The following is a 17,596-nucleotide window of genomic DNA, read 5'->3' as shown; positions in this document are numbered from 1 at the left end:
GATCTTGCTATGACTGCAGTAAGCAGCAAAGACTCCGTGTAACCCAGCATGCTTGTTACTTTTTAAGTGGAAAGGCTTGTGACAGAGATAATAACTTGAGAGATTGTGGCAATAAAAGAAAGATCAAGTGAGAAATGGATTATTATCCCTAAGTTTGCAGAATATAGTTTTGGGTGTGTCTGGTTATGAGATGGAAGAGGTACGTGTTTAGTGCCATTTCTTTATATCCTGTTTGGTTAGATATACATTTACAAGAAAGGAAACAATGTTGGCAGGTAGGATCAGAGAAGAAACATGGATGTCACAAGGGAAAACCCCTTAGCGGCATAGTTATTTAAGTTCATATGCTTTGAATTATAACCCAGAGTTCCCGCTTCTGCTGTAATCTAGCAGACTTCGTGTTCTTTGTGTCTGATTAGCTACAATTATGCCTAACTTTTTATTTTTTTCTAACTTTTGATTTTTGATGTTTGGTCTGCTCTTGGATTCCAAACCCTAGTACGCCTTCATCTCTAAGATCTGGTTCGTTTGCTTATTGGCTCCTGTGCTGTTGTTGACGTTGTTGATGTTTAGTCACTGAGTCGTGCCCCCACCCACCCCCATGAACCCCATGGAGCCTGCCAGGCTCCTCTCCATGAGATTTCCCAGGTGACAATGCTGGAGTGGGTTGCCATTTCCTTCTCCAGGGGATCTTCCTGACCCAGAGATCGACCCAGTGTCTTCTGCGCTGCAAGCAGGTACTTCACCACTGAGCCACCAGAAAGCCCATTGGCTCCCATACCTCTGCATTGAGTTTTGAATTTGTAGGCCATTCACTTCTCCTGATTAAAAGCTATGGATTCCCTAAATTCAACCATATCCTTCTGGTTCCCAGGCCCTTGACTTATATCTCACAAATGCTACTTTGGGTTTCTGAGCCGTCACCTGAACATGGGCTTGGGTCCTTTGGATTCCCTTTTGAATCCAGATAAACCATAATCCCTGGCACACTGACCAGACCCTAATATTTGCCCACTATTCTTTGAGTTCTCAATCTTTGTCTAGTCTTACCCTGTTGTTTGTGTCCAACAGTGAACATAGAGTACTTCATTAAAAATAATTAGACCTGTTTTCTATTCCAGCCTTCATTTGAGCTGCATCTTATCTGTCTGTTGATAAACCAGCCAGATAACCCTTCATTAAACTTTCAACAGTAGTGCTTGAGCACTCTCAGAGTTTTGTGTTGCTGGCAATAATGTTTGTATGCCAGTGCTCTTTTTAAGAGAATTATAAAATTTTTAATATATCTTATTTTTTCTATCTCTTGTTATCTGGTTTCTGTATTTAACTTAAAATTAAGCTGATGTGATTTTATACAGAATTTATATATCCAGAATTGCAAATTTTCTAAACTTTTTTTTAAAAATTATTTATTCATTTATTTATTTTTGGATGCACTGGGTCTTCGTTGCTTTGTGTGGATTTTTTCCTAGTTGCAACAAGCTTGGGCTACTCTTCTTTGTGGTACATAGTCTTCTCATTTCAGTGGCTTCTCTTGTTGCAGAGCACAGGCTCTAGGGCCCATAGGTTTTAGCAGTTGTGGTGCACAAGGTTAGTTGCTCTGTGACACGTGGAATCTTCCTGGACCAGAGACTGAAGCCATGTCTCCTGCATCAGCAGGCGGATTTTTATCCACTGCACTACCAGAGAAATCGAGGGACTTTAACTTTTTAAATAAATAGGACTAGTTCTTTTTTAAAAAATGTTGAATAAGCTATAGTGTTGTAACATTTTTTTTAACCCTGCCCCTAGTATTTTAGCATTTTTGACTGTAATTTAAAAAGTTAATATTTTCATATTCCTACTTAGTTTTAATGTTATAATAGTTGTTTGTAGCAGAAATTAAAATATCATACTTTGTAATCATTTATGGTAAGTCTCTAGTTTGATTCCCAGTATTCTTTCTAAAATTAAATTAATATTTTTTGAAAAAATTATCTTGGAAACTATCATGGATTTACAAGGATTCTGACTTTGGCACTGACAAATTGAAGCGAATCGTGTAACTATTTTAAACAGAATTCACAAAGTACATTCTTGGGGTTTTAAAATCCCTAAGAAACAAGCACAATATTAGTTATTAAAGCTTTTTTTTCTGCCTGCTTCTAGGGTTACAGGTGAAGTAAAGCACAACATCACCAACACTGTTGTATGCAGAGTACAGGGGGAATGGAATAGCGTTCTTGAGTTTGCTTACAGCAGTGGAGAGACAAAATACATGGACTTGACTAAGTTGGCAGTGACGAAGAAAAGAGTAAGACCTTTGGAGAAGCAGGATCCATTTGAATCCAGGTGTGTCATCCTTGCATCCATCAGGAAAGAGTCAGAAAGTCTAGATCTTAATTTAAGCCTTTTCACTAATTTCTAACCCTTAGCAAGTCACTTCACCACTTTAGATAAGCTTCCTCATCTGTAAATTGAAAGTGTTGGCCTGATCTCATGGTTGTAAACACTGTACCAGCTATGACATTATGTGTACATAATCACATTTTAGTAAAAATAAAACATTTGTAATCTGGACAAAAATACCAACTTTTAGCAGTTAAAGGATCACTATCTTTGTCATACAAACTCTTACAAATTATTAATAAAAAGATGGGTACCCTAATAGGAAAATGGGCAAAGACATAAAGAGGTAGTTCACAAAAATAGAAGAAAACAATACCCACTAAGAAAATTGTTCTTTATAATTGTTGATTATAATTAGAACTCAAAGAAATACAAATTAACAGTAAGACAAAAATTTTTTTAAATGGTATCTCTTTTGGGAAAAAATGAATAGACATTTTCATATTGTTGATTAGGGAGGTAAACTGATACAACCTTCTTAGAACGTATTTTGGAAATATATGTCATAGGCCTTTAAAAGTAAATGAAATGGGGGACTTCCCTGGTGGTCCAGTGACTCCATGCTCCAAACGCAGGGGCCTGGGTTCAGTCCCCAGTCAGGGAACTAGATCCCACATGCCACAACAAAGATCAAAGATCCAATGTACCGCAGTGAAGACCTGTCACACCAACTAAATAAATAAAAGTAAATATTAAGAAAAAAAGAATAAGATAAATGAAATGGGGCTTCCCTGGTTGCTCAATGGCAAAGAATCCTCCTGCCAGTGCAGGAGATAATGGGTTCAATCCCTAGTCTAGGAAGATCTCACATGCTGCAGAGCAACTAAGCCCATAGGCCACAACTATTGAGTCTGTACTGTGGAGCCCAGGAGCCACAAATACTGAAGCCCATGTGCTGTATAGCCCATACTTCACAACAAGAGAAGCCACGGCAATGAGAAGCCTGAGCACCACAGCTAGAGAGTAGCGCTTGCTTGCCGCACCTAGAGAAAAGCCCATGCAGCGATTAAATAATTTTTTAAAAAGTAAATGAAGTGGCTCTATATGTGTTAATAAGGTAGTCTCCAGAATGTATCGGCAGTAGTTGCTTCCAGAGAGGAATACTGGGGTCTAGGCTTTCCAGGTGGTGCAATGGTAAAGAATCTGCCTGCCAATGAAGGAGACGCAGGAGATGTGGGTTTGATTCTTGGGTCAGGAAGATTCCCTGGAAGAGGAAATGGCAACCCAATCCAGTATTCTTGCCTGGAAAATTCCATGGACAGAGGAGCCAGGTGGGCTGCAGTCCCTGGGGTCACAAAGAGTCAGACACAACTGAGCCACTTATTCATCTCTATGATAAGAAACAGACTTACTCTTCACAGAATGCCCTTTTGTACTGTTTAAATTTTATATCACATGTAAGTATTACTGTATCAAATATAAGGAAGCATTAACCATCTTAAGATCACATAAATGGAACCAAACCATTTATAAGCAGATATTTAGTACCCATTATGCAAAAACTCAGGTTGGTTCAAAAACTAAAACAGTAGTGATTGAAAAAAAAATTCTTATTTAGGATTTATTTAGGAGCATGCATCAAGGTTTGGTTTGTGGACTCCTGGGGCCCTTGATATTTGTACCAGGGGTTTGCAAGTTGAGAAAGCTTTCTTAATAATGCTAAAATATTATTTGCCTTTTTCACTCTGTTGGCACTTGCATTGGTGGTACAAAAGCAGTGGTGGGTAGCACTGCTGGGCCTTAGCACCGTTCAAGGCAGTGGCATCAAACTGTAAAAGTAATCATGGTATTCCTTACTGCCCTGCAGTTTTTTTTCTTTTCTACATTGCAATTTTTTCAAAGCCATTTTCTTTTTAAAAAGTCCTTGAAAAGCAGTACAGATTATTAGTTTTGTTAGATCTGGAACATTGATTACCTGTCTTTTTAAAAAATATTCTGCATGACACATTTGGACTATACATAAAGCACTTGTGCGAGATTATAAAGTACACTGATTATCTTAAGGAAGAGAACTTGTGCAACTGATAGAGTTACAAGCAAACTACCCTTTCTTAAAGCATCATTTTTACTTAGATGATTGACAGACAAATTAGACTATTATAATTTTAATATTGGGCAGACATTTTTCTTGTAAATGAATATTATAAACATGGCATTTAAAGGAAAACAATTGGAAATTTTTTTTTGCTAATAATAAAATTTTAATGGAAACAACCTAACCGTCCATTGACAGATAAATGGATAAGCAAGTTGTGATGTGTATTTATAATGGAATATTATTCAGTCCTAAAAAAGAAAGGAACCCCGCCATTCGTGATAACATGGATGGACCTTGAGGGTATTATATGAAGTGTCAGAGAAAGAGCAAATTCTCTGTGGTCTCACTTATACAATTGGTAGTTTTTGTTTTTTTGTATTGTATGATAATACTCCCAGTATTTCTATAATTGGGAGTATTATTCAACCATAAAAAGAATGAAATCTTGCCATTTGAGACAACATGAGTGGATCTTGAGAACATTATGCCAAGTGAAATGTCAGATATGTAAAGACAAATACTGTATGATATTACTTATATGTGGAATCTTTAAAAAAAAAAAACAAACTGACAGATACAGAAAACAGAGATTGGCATTATTGCCAAAATGCCAGAGGTGGGTACCTGGGCAGTGAGTGAAATGAATGAAGTAGGTCAAAAGGTACAAATTTCCAGTTTTAAAATAAATGTCATGAGGACACAATGTACAGCATAGTGGCTATAGTTAATAATACTGTATTGGATAATTGAAAGTTGTTAAGAAAGTAGTTCTTAAAAGTCTTCATCACAAGAAGAAAATGTTTTTGGTAATTATGTATGGTGATGGAGATTGACTAGACTTATTGTGGTGAACATTTCATAGTAATACAAATACTAAATTACTGTGGTGTATACCTGAAACTAACACAGTGTTATATATCAACTATATATTTCAACAAAACTTTTAAATTCATAGAAAGGAAGCCAGATTGTCATTACCAGAAATGTGGGCTAGGGAGTTAAGGAATTGGATGAAAGTAGTCAAAACATACAAACCTCCAGTTATAAGATAAATAAGTACTGGGGATGTAATGTATCTCATGATGATTGTAGTTAACAGTGCTGTTTGGTATATTTGAAATTGGTTGAGAGAATAGATCCTAACAGTTCTCATCTCAAGGAAGAAAAAATTTTTTTTCTGTTTCTCTGATTTTGTTTCTATATGAAAGGATGAATCTTAACTTATTGTGGTAATCATTTCACAATATATGTAAATCACATCATTATGCTATACTCCTGAAACTTATACAGAGCTGTATGTCAATTGTATCTTAGTAAAACTTGAGGAAAAAATGAAGCTTTTAAAGGCAAATATCAAAATTTTAGAAAACTTTTATCTGTCACAATGAATTGAAAGCTTCCCTAGAAAGTTTTCTGATGAAATTGGTGATGAAACTAATGAAGATGATTTTTAAAAATATGACATAATAAAATATGTCACCATCTGGAAGGTAATTTTTTTCAGATGATTACTGCATGATAATATAAAATTATGCATGGATGAAAATTCCATTCAAGGTACAAATTAAACCAATGGATTTTCATGTATCAGAGTATGAAAAATTCATTGATATTTTTCAGTTTCCACATTGCAGCTAATCTTTTAAGAACTACCACTTTCTGAGTTTTAATATAATAACAAAGAGTTGAGTTATTTGAAATAGCTATTAAAATACCCTTCCCTTTACTAACTATGTATTTGTGTGAGGCCATATTTTCTTTATATACTTTAACTAAAACAATACATATCACAATAGATTGAATGTAGAAGCAGATATAAGAATCTGGGTATTATTGAACCAGGTGTTTAAGAGATTCTCTTTGCTAAACTTGTATTATAGATTTTTTTGTCTGCATTCCTGGGAGTTATTGGTTTTTTGTTTTCTTTGGGAGAAAATTTTTAACCACAATTTTAATACCTTTAGTACCTAGGGCTATTGAGGTTATCTGCTTCTTCTTGAGCAAACTTTTGTAATTTTTATCTTTCAAAGACTTGGTTCAATTTTTCAAATTTATGGACATGTATTTTATAATATTTGCTTATTTTTTAATGTTTGTAGGCTCTATTGTGATGATGTCACACTCATTCTTTGTATTCATGATTCTTTTCCTGATCAATGTGATTAAAGGTTCATTAATTTTACTCAGTTCAGTTCAGTTCAGTCGTTCAGTTGTGTCCAACTCTTTGCGACCCCATGAATCACAGCACGCCAGACCTCCCTGTCCATCACCAACTCCCAGAGTTCACTCAGACTCACGTCCATCGAGTCCGTGATTCCATCCAGCCATCTCATCCTGGGTCGTCCCCTTCTCCTCCTGCCCCCAATCCCTCCCAGCATCAAAGTCTTTTCCAATGAGTCAACTCTTCGCATGAGGTGGCCAAAGTACTGGAGCTTCAGCTTTAGCATCATTCCTTCCAAAGAAATCCCAGGGCTGATCTTCAGAATGGACTGGTTGGATCTCCTTGCAGTCCAGGGGACTCTCAAGAGTCTTCTCCAACACCACAGTTCAAACGCATCAATTCTTCGGCGCTCAGCCTTCTTCACAGTCCGACTCTCACATCCATACATGACCACAGAAAAAACCATAGCCTTGACTAGATGGACCTTAGTTGGCAAAGTAATGTCTCTGCTTTTGAATATGCTATCTAGGTTGGTCATAACTTTTCTTCCAAGGAGTAAGCGTCTTTTAATTTCATGGCTGCAGTCACCATCTGCAGTGATTTTGGAGCCTAAAAAAATAAAGTCTGACACTGTTTCCACTGTTTCCCCATCTATTTCCCATGGAGTGATGGGACCAGATGCCATGATCTTCGTTTTCTGAATGTTGAACTTCAAGCCAACTTTTTCACTCTCCCCTTTCACTTTCATCAAGAGGCTTTTTAGCTCAAAGAAGTAGTTTTCAGTTTCATTGATTTCTCTCTATATTTCTGTTTTCTTTTTCATTGATTTCTGCTCTTTTTTCCTTTTTTCTGCTTATTTTGTGCATCGTTTGCTCTTTTTATAGTTTCTTAAAATAGAAGTTAGGTAAGGGTCAGCAAAGTTCTTTTGTTAAAGGCTCAGTTCAGTTCAATCTCTCAGTCGTGTCCAACTCTTTGCAACCCCATGGACTGCAGCATGCCAGGCTTCCCTGTCCATCACCAACTCCTGGAGCTTGCTCAAACTCAGTTCCATCAAGTTGGTGACACCATCCAACCATCACATCCTCTATCGTCCCCTTCTCCTCCTGCCTTCAGTCTTTCCCAGCATCAGGGTCTTTTCCAATGAGTCAGTTCTTTGCATCAGGTGGCCAAAGTACTACAGCTTCAACTTCAGCATCAGTCCTTCCAATTAATATTCAGGATTGATTTCTTTTAGGATTAACTGGTTTGATCTCAGAATGAATATCTTAAGCTTGATGGACTAGATAGTTTCTACCACAGCTCAGTTCAGCCATTGTAGCATGAAATGACGAAAACAGATAGATGTTGCTATATTAAAACAAAAGTCTACTTACAAAAATGAGCATTGGACCATAGTTTTACTCCTGGTTTGGCTTCTGGAATAGCTCAAATGGTAAAGAATCTGCCTGCAATGTGGGAGACCTGGGTTTGATCCCTGGGTCGGGAAGATCCCCCAGAGAAGGGCATGGCAACCCACTCTAGTATTCTTGCCTGGAGAATCTCATAGACAAAGGACCCTGGTGGGCTACAGTCCATGGGGTCAGAGAGAGATTGGACTGAAGCAACTTAGCATGCACACATCACTGTGAACCTTCTTGTGCAAATCTTTTTGTGGACATGTTTTCATATCTCTTGGGTAGAACACCTCAGAGTGGAATTGCTGGTTTGTGTGGGTTTTATGTCTAACTTTTCACATAACTGCCTAACTATTTTCCAAAATGGCTGCACCATTTTACATTTCTGCCTGGAACATATGAGGGTTCCAGTTCTCATCCTCATCAACATTTGTTATTGCCTGTCTTATTTAATATACCCATTTGAGCTGGTCTGAAATAGTATCTCATTGTGATTTTAATTTGTATTTCCTTAATGGCTAATCATGTTAAACATGTCTTTATGTGCTAGTTAGCCATTTGTTTATCTTCTTTGTTGAAATGTGTACTTATAAATTTTGCCCATTTTTAAATTGAACTGTTTGTCGTCTTATTATGTTATAGGAGTTCTTTGTAAATTCTGGACACAATTCCTTTGTTGGGTATGTGTTTCGTAAATATTGTCTCCTCATCTATTGCTCGTCTTTTCATTTTCTTAATGGTGTTTTTTTCAGTAATGAGTTTTTATTTTGATGAGGTGAGACTATCAGTGTTTTCTTTTATAGATTATGGTTTTGGTGTTGTAGCTAAGAAATCTTTGCCTAACCCAAAGTCTCAAAGATTTTCTCTTATATCTTCTTCTTAGTTTTATTGTGACATGAGAGACTAAGGTCACATTTTTGCACGTGGATATCCAGTTTTTTCAGTACTATTTGTTGAACAGACTATACTTTCCCCAAGAATTGTCTTGGCAGTTTTCTTTTGCTTGAAGTCTGTTAAGCTTCTCCTTTCCTATGCTGTGCCTGCAAATGCTCTCTAACTAGTCAGTTGGATTAGTCGTAGGGTTCCCCTCATTTGTTTGCCTGCTCTCAGGAATCACTGTCCTGTGCTGCCTTTTGTTCAATATCTGAAAACCATTGTTTCAATATATTTTTGTCTAGTTTCCTAGCTGATTAAAAGTGGGAGGGTAAATATGGTGCCCCTTATTTCATCGTGTCCAGAAGCAGAAATGTTGTCTTCTGTTTCAGCTTTTTAAATATTTATTTCTCTTTTTGCTTCTTATTTCCTAAGTTTCTTTAAAATAAAATCTTGGTTATATAACTTGGGAAAAAATACATTATTTTTAATTTAAAAAGAAGCAGAAACAGTAGCGTCTTGGCCATTAACATCAGCAACATAGTATGTATTCTTATAATTCATGTCTGAAATTATAGATATGATTCAGGAAATGTAATTTATTAAAATTACTGTTAATTTTGCGGGTATCTACTTTTTTTTTTGAAAAATGTTTGTAAAGCATGTGGTTTTCTAATTTCAGGCGATTGTGGAAAAATGTGACAGACTCTCTGAGGGACTCTGAAATCGATAAAGCCACAGAGCATAAACGTACCCTGGAAGAACGCCAGAGAACTGAAGAAAGGCATCGAACTGAAACAGGCACACCTTGGAAAACCAAATATTTTATTAAAGAGGTATATGTTCTATATGCCTTCAGACTAAAACTCATTATCTACATAATGAGAACTTTAACTTAGGAGGCTTTTTTGACTTGTTAACACGTACATATCTTTGTTTCTAAAAACAGTCCAGCTTAACCATGAGCTTTTTTGTGACCTTTTTACAATTTGTCAGAATAGTTACCAGCAGTTCAGAAATAGATTTGGGGACTTAAATTTGCCACAAAATACTAAGATTAATCTTTAATCTCAGTAATGAATACACAGTTAAAAGTTTGTTGCCATTGTACCACAGCAGTGAAACTTTTTTCACTTCAAAGATGACATTTTAAGGGATACATGAAAAACTTAATTGGCCACCCAGAGGATGGTGAAGTGGCTAGAATCTACAGTGCTTAAGGATGAAAGAATGAAATGGTGAGTGTTTAGACTGAAAACAGAAAATTGGGGCCGTTCATTATAGCTTTCTTCAAATATATATAGGCTTTCACATAGAAGTTTTTTGTCAACTTGGATAGCAGAGTTGAGCTAGGCCTAGCTCTAAGAGCTTAACATTAGAAAGAATTATCAATAAAAATGTCCAATAATAACAAGTGTACATTTTATAGTAATGAGTTCCCATCACTAAGCTCATATAAGAGACTAAAACTTATATAGAAGAGTTTAATTCACTGGTTTTGCAGTTAAGACTAAATGATTTCTAAAGTCTTTTCTAAATTTAAAGGTTTTGTTTTGTTTATTACTGTTTGGTAGAACTCAGAGTAAGGTGAATAATGGACCAGAGCCAATGTCAGAAAAAGTTTTCTTGTCCATAGCCAAGTCTAAGGAAACTCATTGAATTTCAATTGGTCTGTCAGGAGAAAATCTGGAAAAGTAATTTGAATATGAATTTTGCATGGCTATTACTCTTAAAAGCACATCATTTATTATATAATTTCATTGCTTTAATTTTTCTCATCTTTGGATATCTGATATAAATACCAACTGTTTTCATGGATAGGAATTGAAGGGAAAGTCCTTTCCATCTCTTTTTATATGAAAAGATAAAATCATTGTAATTACTCTGCAAAATTAAAGTTTGGTAACCTTGGATTTTTTTCATTTCAAGCTCACTAAGAAAGCAGATATACCAAACACAGGAAAAATTTTCTAAGGGAAGATTTCTATAAATCATTAAAAATGAACTCTATTGGCTAAGAGCAAGAAACTGTAATGGTAAAAGATGCAACCAAATTTAAAAGACAGGCCTCCTGTATCTTTCAACTAACATGACATGGAAACATGCTACTTCTCATTCATTCTTTATTTGACAGATTATTATTAAGAGCCTACCACTTAATACCTTTATTATATTTTATGATGTTAAATAGACAGATGCAGAAAGTGGTAGCAAGATATGGCAATTGTCCAGTAAAATAGTGATTTTCATCCCACCTAAGTAATCTTAACTAGCTGCTTGGTGGAACAGTAGATTGGAGATGCTGACTCACGTTTGGGCCCCTTCAGGTGATAAGATGTAAGATTACTTTCTAAATGGTGTGCCATGGCACAGTGCTACAAAATAGATACATAAGATTTTATGACAAATATTGATTGTCTAAGCTCATGGAGAAGAGAAGTGAAAGGCAAAGGAGAAAAGGAAAGATATACCCACCTGAATGAAGAGTTCCAAAGAATAGCAAGGAGAGAAGAGAAAATCTTCCTCAGTGATGAGTGCAAAGAAATAGAGGAAAAGAATAGAATGGGAAAAACTAGAGATCACTTCAAGAAAATTAGAGATAGCAAGGGAACATTTCATGCAAAGATGAGCACAGTAAAGGACAGAAATGGTATGGACCTAACAGAAGTAGAAGATATTAAGAAGAGGTGGCAAGAATACACAGAAGAACTAAACAAAAAAGATCTTCATGACCCAGATGATCATGATGGTGTAATCATTCACCTAGAGCCAGACATCCTGGAATGTGAAGTCAAGTGGGCCTTAGGAAGCATCACTACAAACAAAGCTAGTGGAGGTGATGGAATTCCACTTGAGCTCTTTCAAATCCTGAAAGATGATGCTGTGAAAGTGCTGCATTCAGTATGGCAGCAAATTTGGGAAACTCATCAGTGGCCACAGGACTGGAAAAGGTCAGTTTTCATTCCAATCCCAAAGAAAGGCAATACCAAAGAATGCTCAAACTACTGCACAATTGCACTCATCTCACACACAAGCAAAGTAATGCTCAAAATTCTCCAAGCCAGGCCTCAACAATACATGCACCATGAACTTCCAGATGTTCAAGCTGGTTTTAGAAAAGGCAAAGGAACCAGAGATCAAGTTGCCAACATCCACTGGATGATCAAAAAAGCAAGAGAGTTCCAGAAAAACATCCATTTCTGTTTTAAATGACTATGACAAAGCCTTTGACTGTGTGGATTACAACAAACTGGAAGATTCTTAAAGAGATAGGAACACTGACCACCTGACCTGCCTCCTGAGAAATCTGTATTCAGGTTAAGAAGCAACAGTTAGAACCGGACATGGAATGACAGACTGGTTCCAAATAGGAAAAGGAGGACGTCAAGGCTGTATATTGTCACCCTGCTTATATAACTTCTATGCAGAGTACATCATGAGAAGTGCTGGACTGGATGAAGCACAAGCTGGAATCCAGATTGCTGGGAGAAATACCAATAACCGCAGATATGCAAATGACATCACCCTTACGGCAGAAAGTGAAGAGGAACTAAAGAGCCTCTTGATGAAAGTGAAGGAGGAGAATAAAAAAGTTGGCTTAAAGCTCAACATTCAGAAAATGAAGATCATGGCATCTGCTCCCATCACTTCATGGGAAATAGATGGGGAAACAGTGAAAACAGTGGCTGACTTTATTTTTGGGGGCTCCAAAATCACTGCAGATGGTGACTGCAGCCATGAAATTAAAAGATGCTTACTCCTTGGCAGGAAAGTTATGACCAACCTAGACAGCATATTAAAAAGAAGAGACATTACTTTGTCAACAAAGGTCTGTCTATTCAAAGCTATGGTTTTTCCAGTAGTCATGTATGGATGTGAGAGTTGGACTATAAAGAAAGCTGAGCGCCAAAGAATTGATGCTTTTGAAATGTAGTGTTGGAGAAGACTCTTGAGAATCCCCTGGACAGCAAGGAGATCCAACCAGTCCATCCTAAAGGAAATCAAGTCTAAATATTCATTGGAAGGACTGATGCTGAAACTGAAACTCCAATACTTTGGCCACCTGATGCGAAGAACTGACTCATTTGAAAAGACCCTGATGCTGGGAAAGATTGAAGGCGGGAGGAGAAGGGGATGACATAGGATGAGATGGTTGGGTGGCATCACCGACTCAATGGACATGAGTTTGAGTAAACTCCGAAAGTTGGTGACGGACTGGGGAGATCTGGCAGGCTGTGGTTCATGGGGTTGCAAAGAGTCAGACACAACTGAGCAACTGAACTGAACTGAACTGAATCTCATGGAACAGTCAAGTCACATCCTGTGTATGACAGGACCATGGCTTGTGCTCTGAGAAGCACTGCAGAGTATAAATGAGGCTGATGAGCTAGTTGAAGCTGGTACCCCAAGGTTCATGACAACTTTGGAGCTCTTGCCATCAGGTATGGCTCTTTGCTAAGAAAAATCATGTTACTGATAAGTCTGTTTTGTCTTCCTGTGGTCCTAAACAGAATGCTAGATACATAGTAGGTGTTTTATCCATATTATTATGAGTAACAAGAACTTTTTCATTTGTTTGGTACTTTCATTATTGCTGTCAGACCAATTACAGACCAGTTTGAAATTGGCTTTAGATGGAGTATGGAATAGAGTCTTTTGGTATAAAACAAGGAGAATAATCTGAGAAAGTATAGGTGAACTTAAGTGTTTCTAGAATCACTTGGTAATACCCACCCTCTTTTCCTAACCATTTCTCATTGACATTTAGTTTATTAGATCTTCTTTGCCTTTGTTCAGTTGCTTAGTCATGTCCACCTCTTTTGGACCCTATGGATTGCAGTACGCATGGCTTCCCTATCCTTTACTATCTCTTGGAGTTTGCTCAAATTCATGTCCATTGAATCAGTGATGCCATCCAACCATCTTGTCCTCTGTTGTCCCCTTCTTCCTGCCCTCAATCTTTCACAGCTTCAGGGTCTTTTCTAATGAGTCATCTCTTCACAACAGGTGGCCAAAGTATTGGAGCTTTAGCTTCAGCATCAGTCCTTCCAGTGAATATTCAGGGTTGATTTCCTTCAGGATAGACTGGTTTGATCTCCTTGCTGTCCAAGGGACTCTGAAGAGCCTTCTCCAGCACAACAGTTCGAAAGCATCAATTCTTTGGTGCTCAGCCTTCTTCTGTGGTCCAACTCTCATATCCGTACGTGACTACTGGAAAAACCATAGCTTGACTCTGTGGACCTTTGTCGGCAAAGTGATGTCTCTGCTTTTTTTTTCTTTTTTTCCCAATTCCTTGCAACACCATGGACCATAGCCCATCATGCTCCTCTGTCCTTGGGATTCTCCAGTTGAGAATAATGGAGTGGGTTGCCATTTCCTTCTCCAGGGATGTCTCTGCTTTTTAATATGCTATCTAGGTTTGTCATAGCTTTTCTTCCAAGGAGCAAGCATCTTTTTATTTCGTGGCAGCAGTCACTGTCTGCGGTGATTTTCAAGCCCAAGAAAATAAATTAGATCTTCTGTTTCTTCCCTTTTGTGATTATACACATTCATCAGAATCTGTTGGTTGTATCCTCTTAAATGGATGTTTAAAATTTCTTAAGATGTGTATAAATGCAAGCAGGGAGGCTTTTACAGAATAGTGGGCCATATTGGAGTCAGATGTACTAAGTTTCCACTCCAGCTCATACCTTGGATAGTTTATTTACCATTTCTCACTTCAGTTTCCTCACCTGTAAAATGTAGGTAGGTGCTAAACTTCCGTGGTGGCTCAGTGGTAAAGAATCCACCTGCCAGTGCAGGAGACACAGGTTCTATCTCTGATCTGGGAAGATCCCACATGTCACAGAGCAGCTAAATCCCCCAACTATTGAGCCTGTGCTCTAGAGCCTGGGAGCCACAACTACTGAAGCCCACACACCCTAGACCCCAAATGCCACAACAAGAGAAGCCACCACAATGAGAATCCTGTGCACCGCAACTGGGAGAAAGCCCATGCAGCAACAAAGACCTATCACAGCCAAAAATAAAGAAAAATAAGTGAAATTCTTATTTTTAAGTGTAGGTAGATATGCAAAAGTTGTACTGGAAAGAACTCTGTCCCTTCCTGGGTGAACTTGGGCTGCTCTTTTCACTTGTCAGAGCCCCCATTTTCTCTTTGAAATGAGATGGTCAGATGGCACAGGTTAACTTGTAAACCTAGCAGGCTGTAATGTGATTAAATGACATCAGAATATTGCAATAGAGGAGAAAGATTGAATTCAACGCTGAATATGGGGCTAAGTAGGAGTTTGTAGCCAGCATGTAGGATGAGGGAGTGGATGGAAAATTACCAAGAGACCTTGGTCAGATGTCAGTGATGATGGATCGAGGGAGGCCCGTGGTTAGATCGAAGGTGGGAGGAGAGGAGTTTCATTGGATATCAAAGATGAGAGGATTCTTGATAAACTGGTTCATCGGGATTTTTTTAGCTAAAACAGAGTTCAGCAGGCCTAGAAGGCTTAGGCAAAACTAGAGACAAAGGAGTCTTAACTTCTAAAGTTTAGTCAAGGAGAGAGTCTTGTCACTATGAGCCGCATAATTGCTAACCATAAGTCATTTTGGGGACAGGGTATTGTAAATATATATATTTTTAATTTAATGCAAATATATTGAAGTCGATATAGGGATTATGGACAGAATCTGACTTACCTAACCTCGTTGCAGAAACACTAAATTTCAGTCTTAGATACCGTGACCTCAGCTCTGCCAAGCTTTTACCCCAGTATGCTGCCTCATGCATTCTCGACAGCACTTTTTTCCTCACTTGGTCTTCTCTTGTCTTTAGTAAAACTCTTTGACTAACTTTATCTCCTTTTGGTAACCTTCTGTTCACAGGAACCAGGGAAAGCTAAGGGGTAGAGTCAGGAAAGAACTAGAAAACAATACTCAGCTACTAGAATGCCATTTGCCATGTAGAAAACAGCTGGTACCTTGGTGACAGTTTTTCATGCTCCACCTGCTGCCTGTCACTCCATGGGTGAGGCTGTCTGAAGCATCTTGGTAAAAGTAGCAGAATTGCTACAGATGACTTCCGCATGGAGCACAAACTAGGTCTTCCCAGACCAGAACTTCTCATCTAATCGTAGCTAAACCACACATACTTTTTGATGTCTTAAGCAAAAGAGATCTTTTCTTTAAAAACTTGTGTTTAAATGTGAAAATAGAATTCCATTTCAGTAAAAGCATGGCATCTAGTTTTGGTTCTGAAAATACTAGAGGAATGGTTCTTTAATTTGTTTTTCTGCTTGTTTCAGGGAGATGGCTGGGTTTATCACAAACCCCTTTGGAAAATAATTCCAACAACACAACCAGCAGAGTGACATATACTGTCTAAGACTCAACTAAATGAACTACTCTGTTTACCCTAAACCCTCCCAGTATGGAGTCATTGCACTGAGTGACCTGCTTCCTGATTGCACAGACTGAAACTGATTACACACGAATGTACTGACTAGGGCACCATAGAACTGCAGCACGACCAAAGTGTTGAAGAAGCACGATGGACTTCTCACCAAGCTGTTCCTGTGATGTGAGCAATATCATCTGAAAACCTTTCACCTGAATTATTAGATGATTAATCTCTTATCCAGTTTCTGCTCCAGAAGCTAAGTTTGAATCCCCTGTTTTTGCATGGGGGCAGCAGATAAACACAACAATGAGAACTCAGTGATTTTAATTTCTTTATAGTGAAAATTGAAGTCTCTTTTAGCGTTTGTGCTTTGCTTTCTGTTAGTAGCTGAAGTATTTGCTACTCTTACAACAGACCAAGAGGAGGAAGAAGATGACCCAGAAGTGGCTTCAGCCATTGTGCCTGAAATCAGTGTTAAAAAAAAAATCAACCAGGTTGTCATAACAAGGTATTCTGTTCCTTCAAAGAGACTGTGTGCCTGTGTCTGAGGAACTTATCCATTATCCACCTGTGTTGGAACTCTCTTTTAAAAAGTATATTTATAAATTGATTAGAATTATAACCATGGAGAATTTTTTCTTCTGAGCATTTTAATATACTTGAAAACAACATTGACTTGAAAAATTTCAGAACAGTTTTCAATACCTAGTTTTATTAAATATTATACTTGAGAGACAATTTTTTAAAATGTGTTCCTGTCAATATGATGAGATTTTCGCCTTTCTCAAGAACTGAGGCATTAAAGAACATAGCAGATATTTAAAAATAAAACTTACTGTTTTCCTTACCTTTTTTTTGTTTGTAGGTTAATATCCAGTATTATGTGCTATCCCTCTGGATAAGTATGCTTTATTTTACCTCTGTTCACTCAAAATTTAAAACAACTATTCCTATTTGTCAGTAATTCAGAATTTGAATATGTGACTAAGTGCATGTATGGGATGGTTTTGCTTTCTTTTCAAGGAAACTCGAATGCCGAAGAAAGAGTATGAAATAAAAAAGATACCAGGAAAAAAGCTATCAGGAAGTTGTATTCAGGTACAAATCTTTTTTTTTTTTTTTTAAGTATTTTATTGAGGTTAAAGAATTACTGACAAAAGAATAGTGTTAATTATGGCTTTCATCATTCATTTGAGTATTTATTGAGCACCTCCTTATGGTACTCAACGCTTGTTTTACTGCAAGCTACCTTAATTTTTCAAGAGTGGTGCCTTACTCTGTTTCTCCTGATGTGGTCTTCCAATCAGTGTGTGTAACATATAGCTATTATTCATCAGCCATTGTAGGTGGCT

The 17,596-nt window shown here is 37.5% G+C and overlaps 1 protein-coding gene across 1 annotated transcript in view; it reads left to right on the top strand.

The window, feature by feature from the left end:
• Positions 1–16,806, top strand: part of OSBPL11 (oxysterol binding protein like 11) — a 96,207-nt gene extending 79,401 nt beyond the window's left edge. The window contains exons 11-13 of the mRNA XM_052641002.1: positions 2,149–2,331; positions 9,537–9,690; positions 16,150–16,806. Of these exons, the coding sequence (XP_052496962.1) occupies positions 2,149–2,331; positions 9,537–9,690; positions 16,150–16,215 (403 nt within the window). The 3' untranslated portion in view covers positions 16,216–16,806. The remainder of the gene's footprint in view (positions 1–2,148; positions 2,332–9,536; positions 9,691–16,149) is intronic.
• Positions 16,807–17,596: the final 790 nt, after the last annotated feature.

Source organism: Budorcas taxicolor, chromosome 1 (genome assembly GCF_023091745.1).
Source record: "Budorcas taxicolor isolate Tak-1 chromosome 1, Takin1.1, whole genome shotgun sequence".
Classification (NCBI taxonomy): Eukaryota; Metazoa; Chordata; class Mammalia; order Artiodactyla; family Bovidae; genus Budorcas; species Budorcas taxicolor.
The sequence above is the reverse complement of the archived record's forward strand: the minus strand, read 5'-3'. Positions and strand labels throughout refer to the sequence as shown.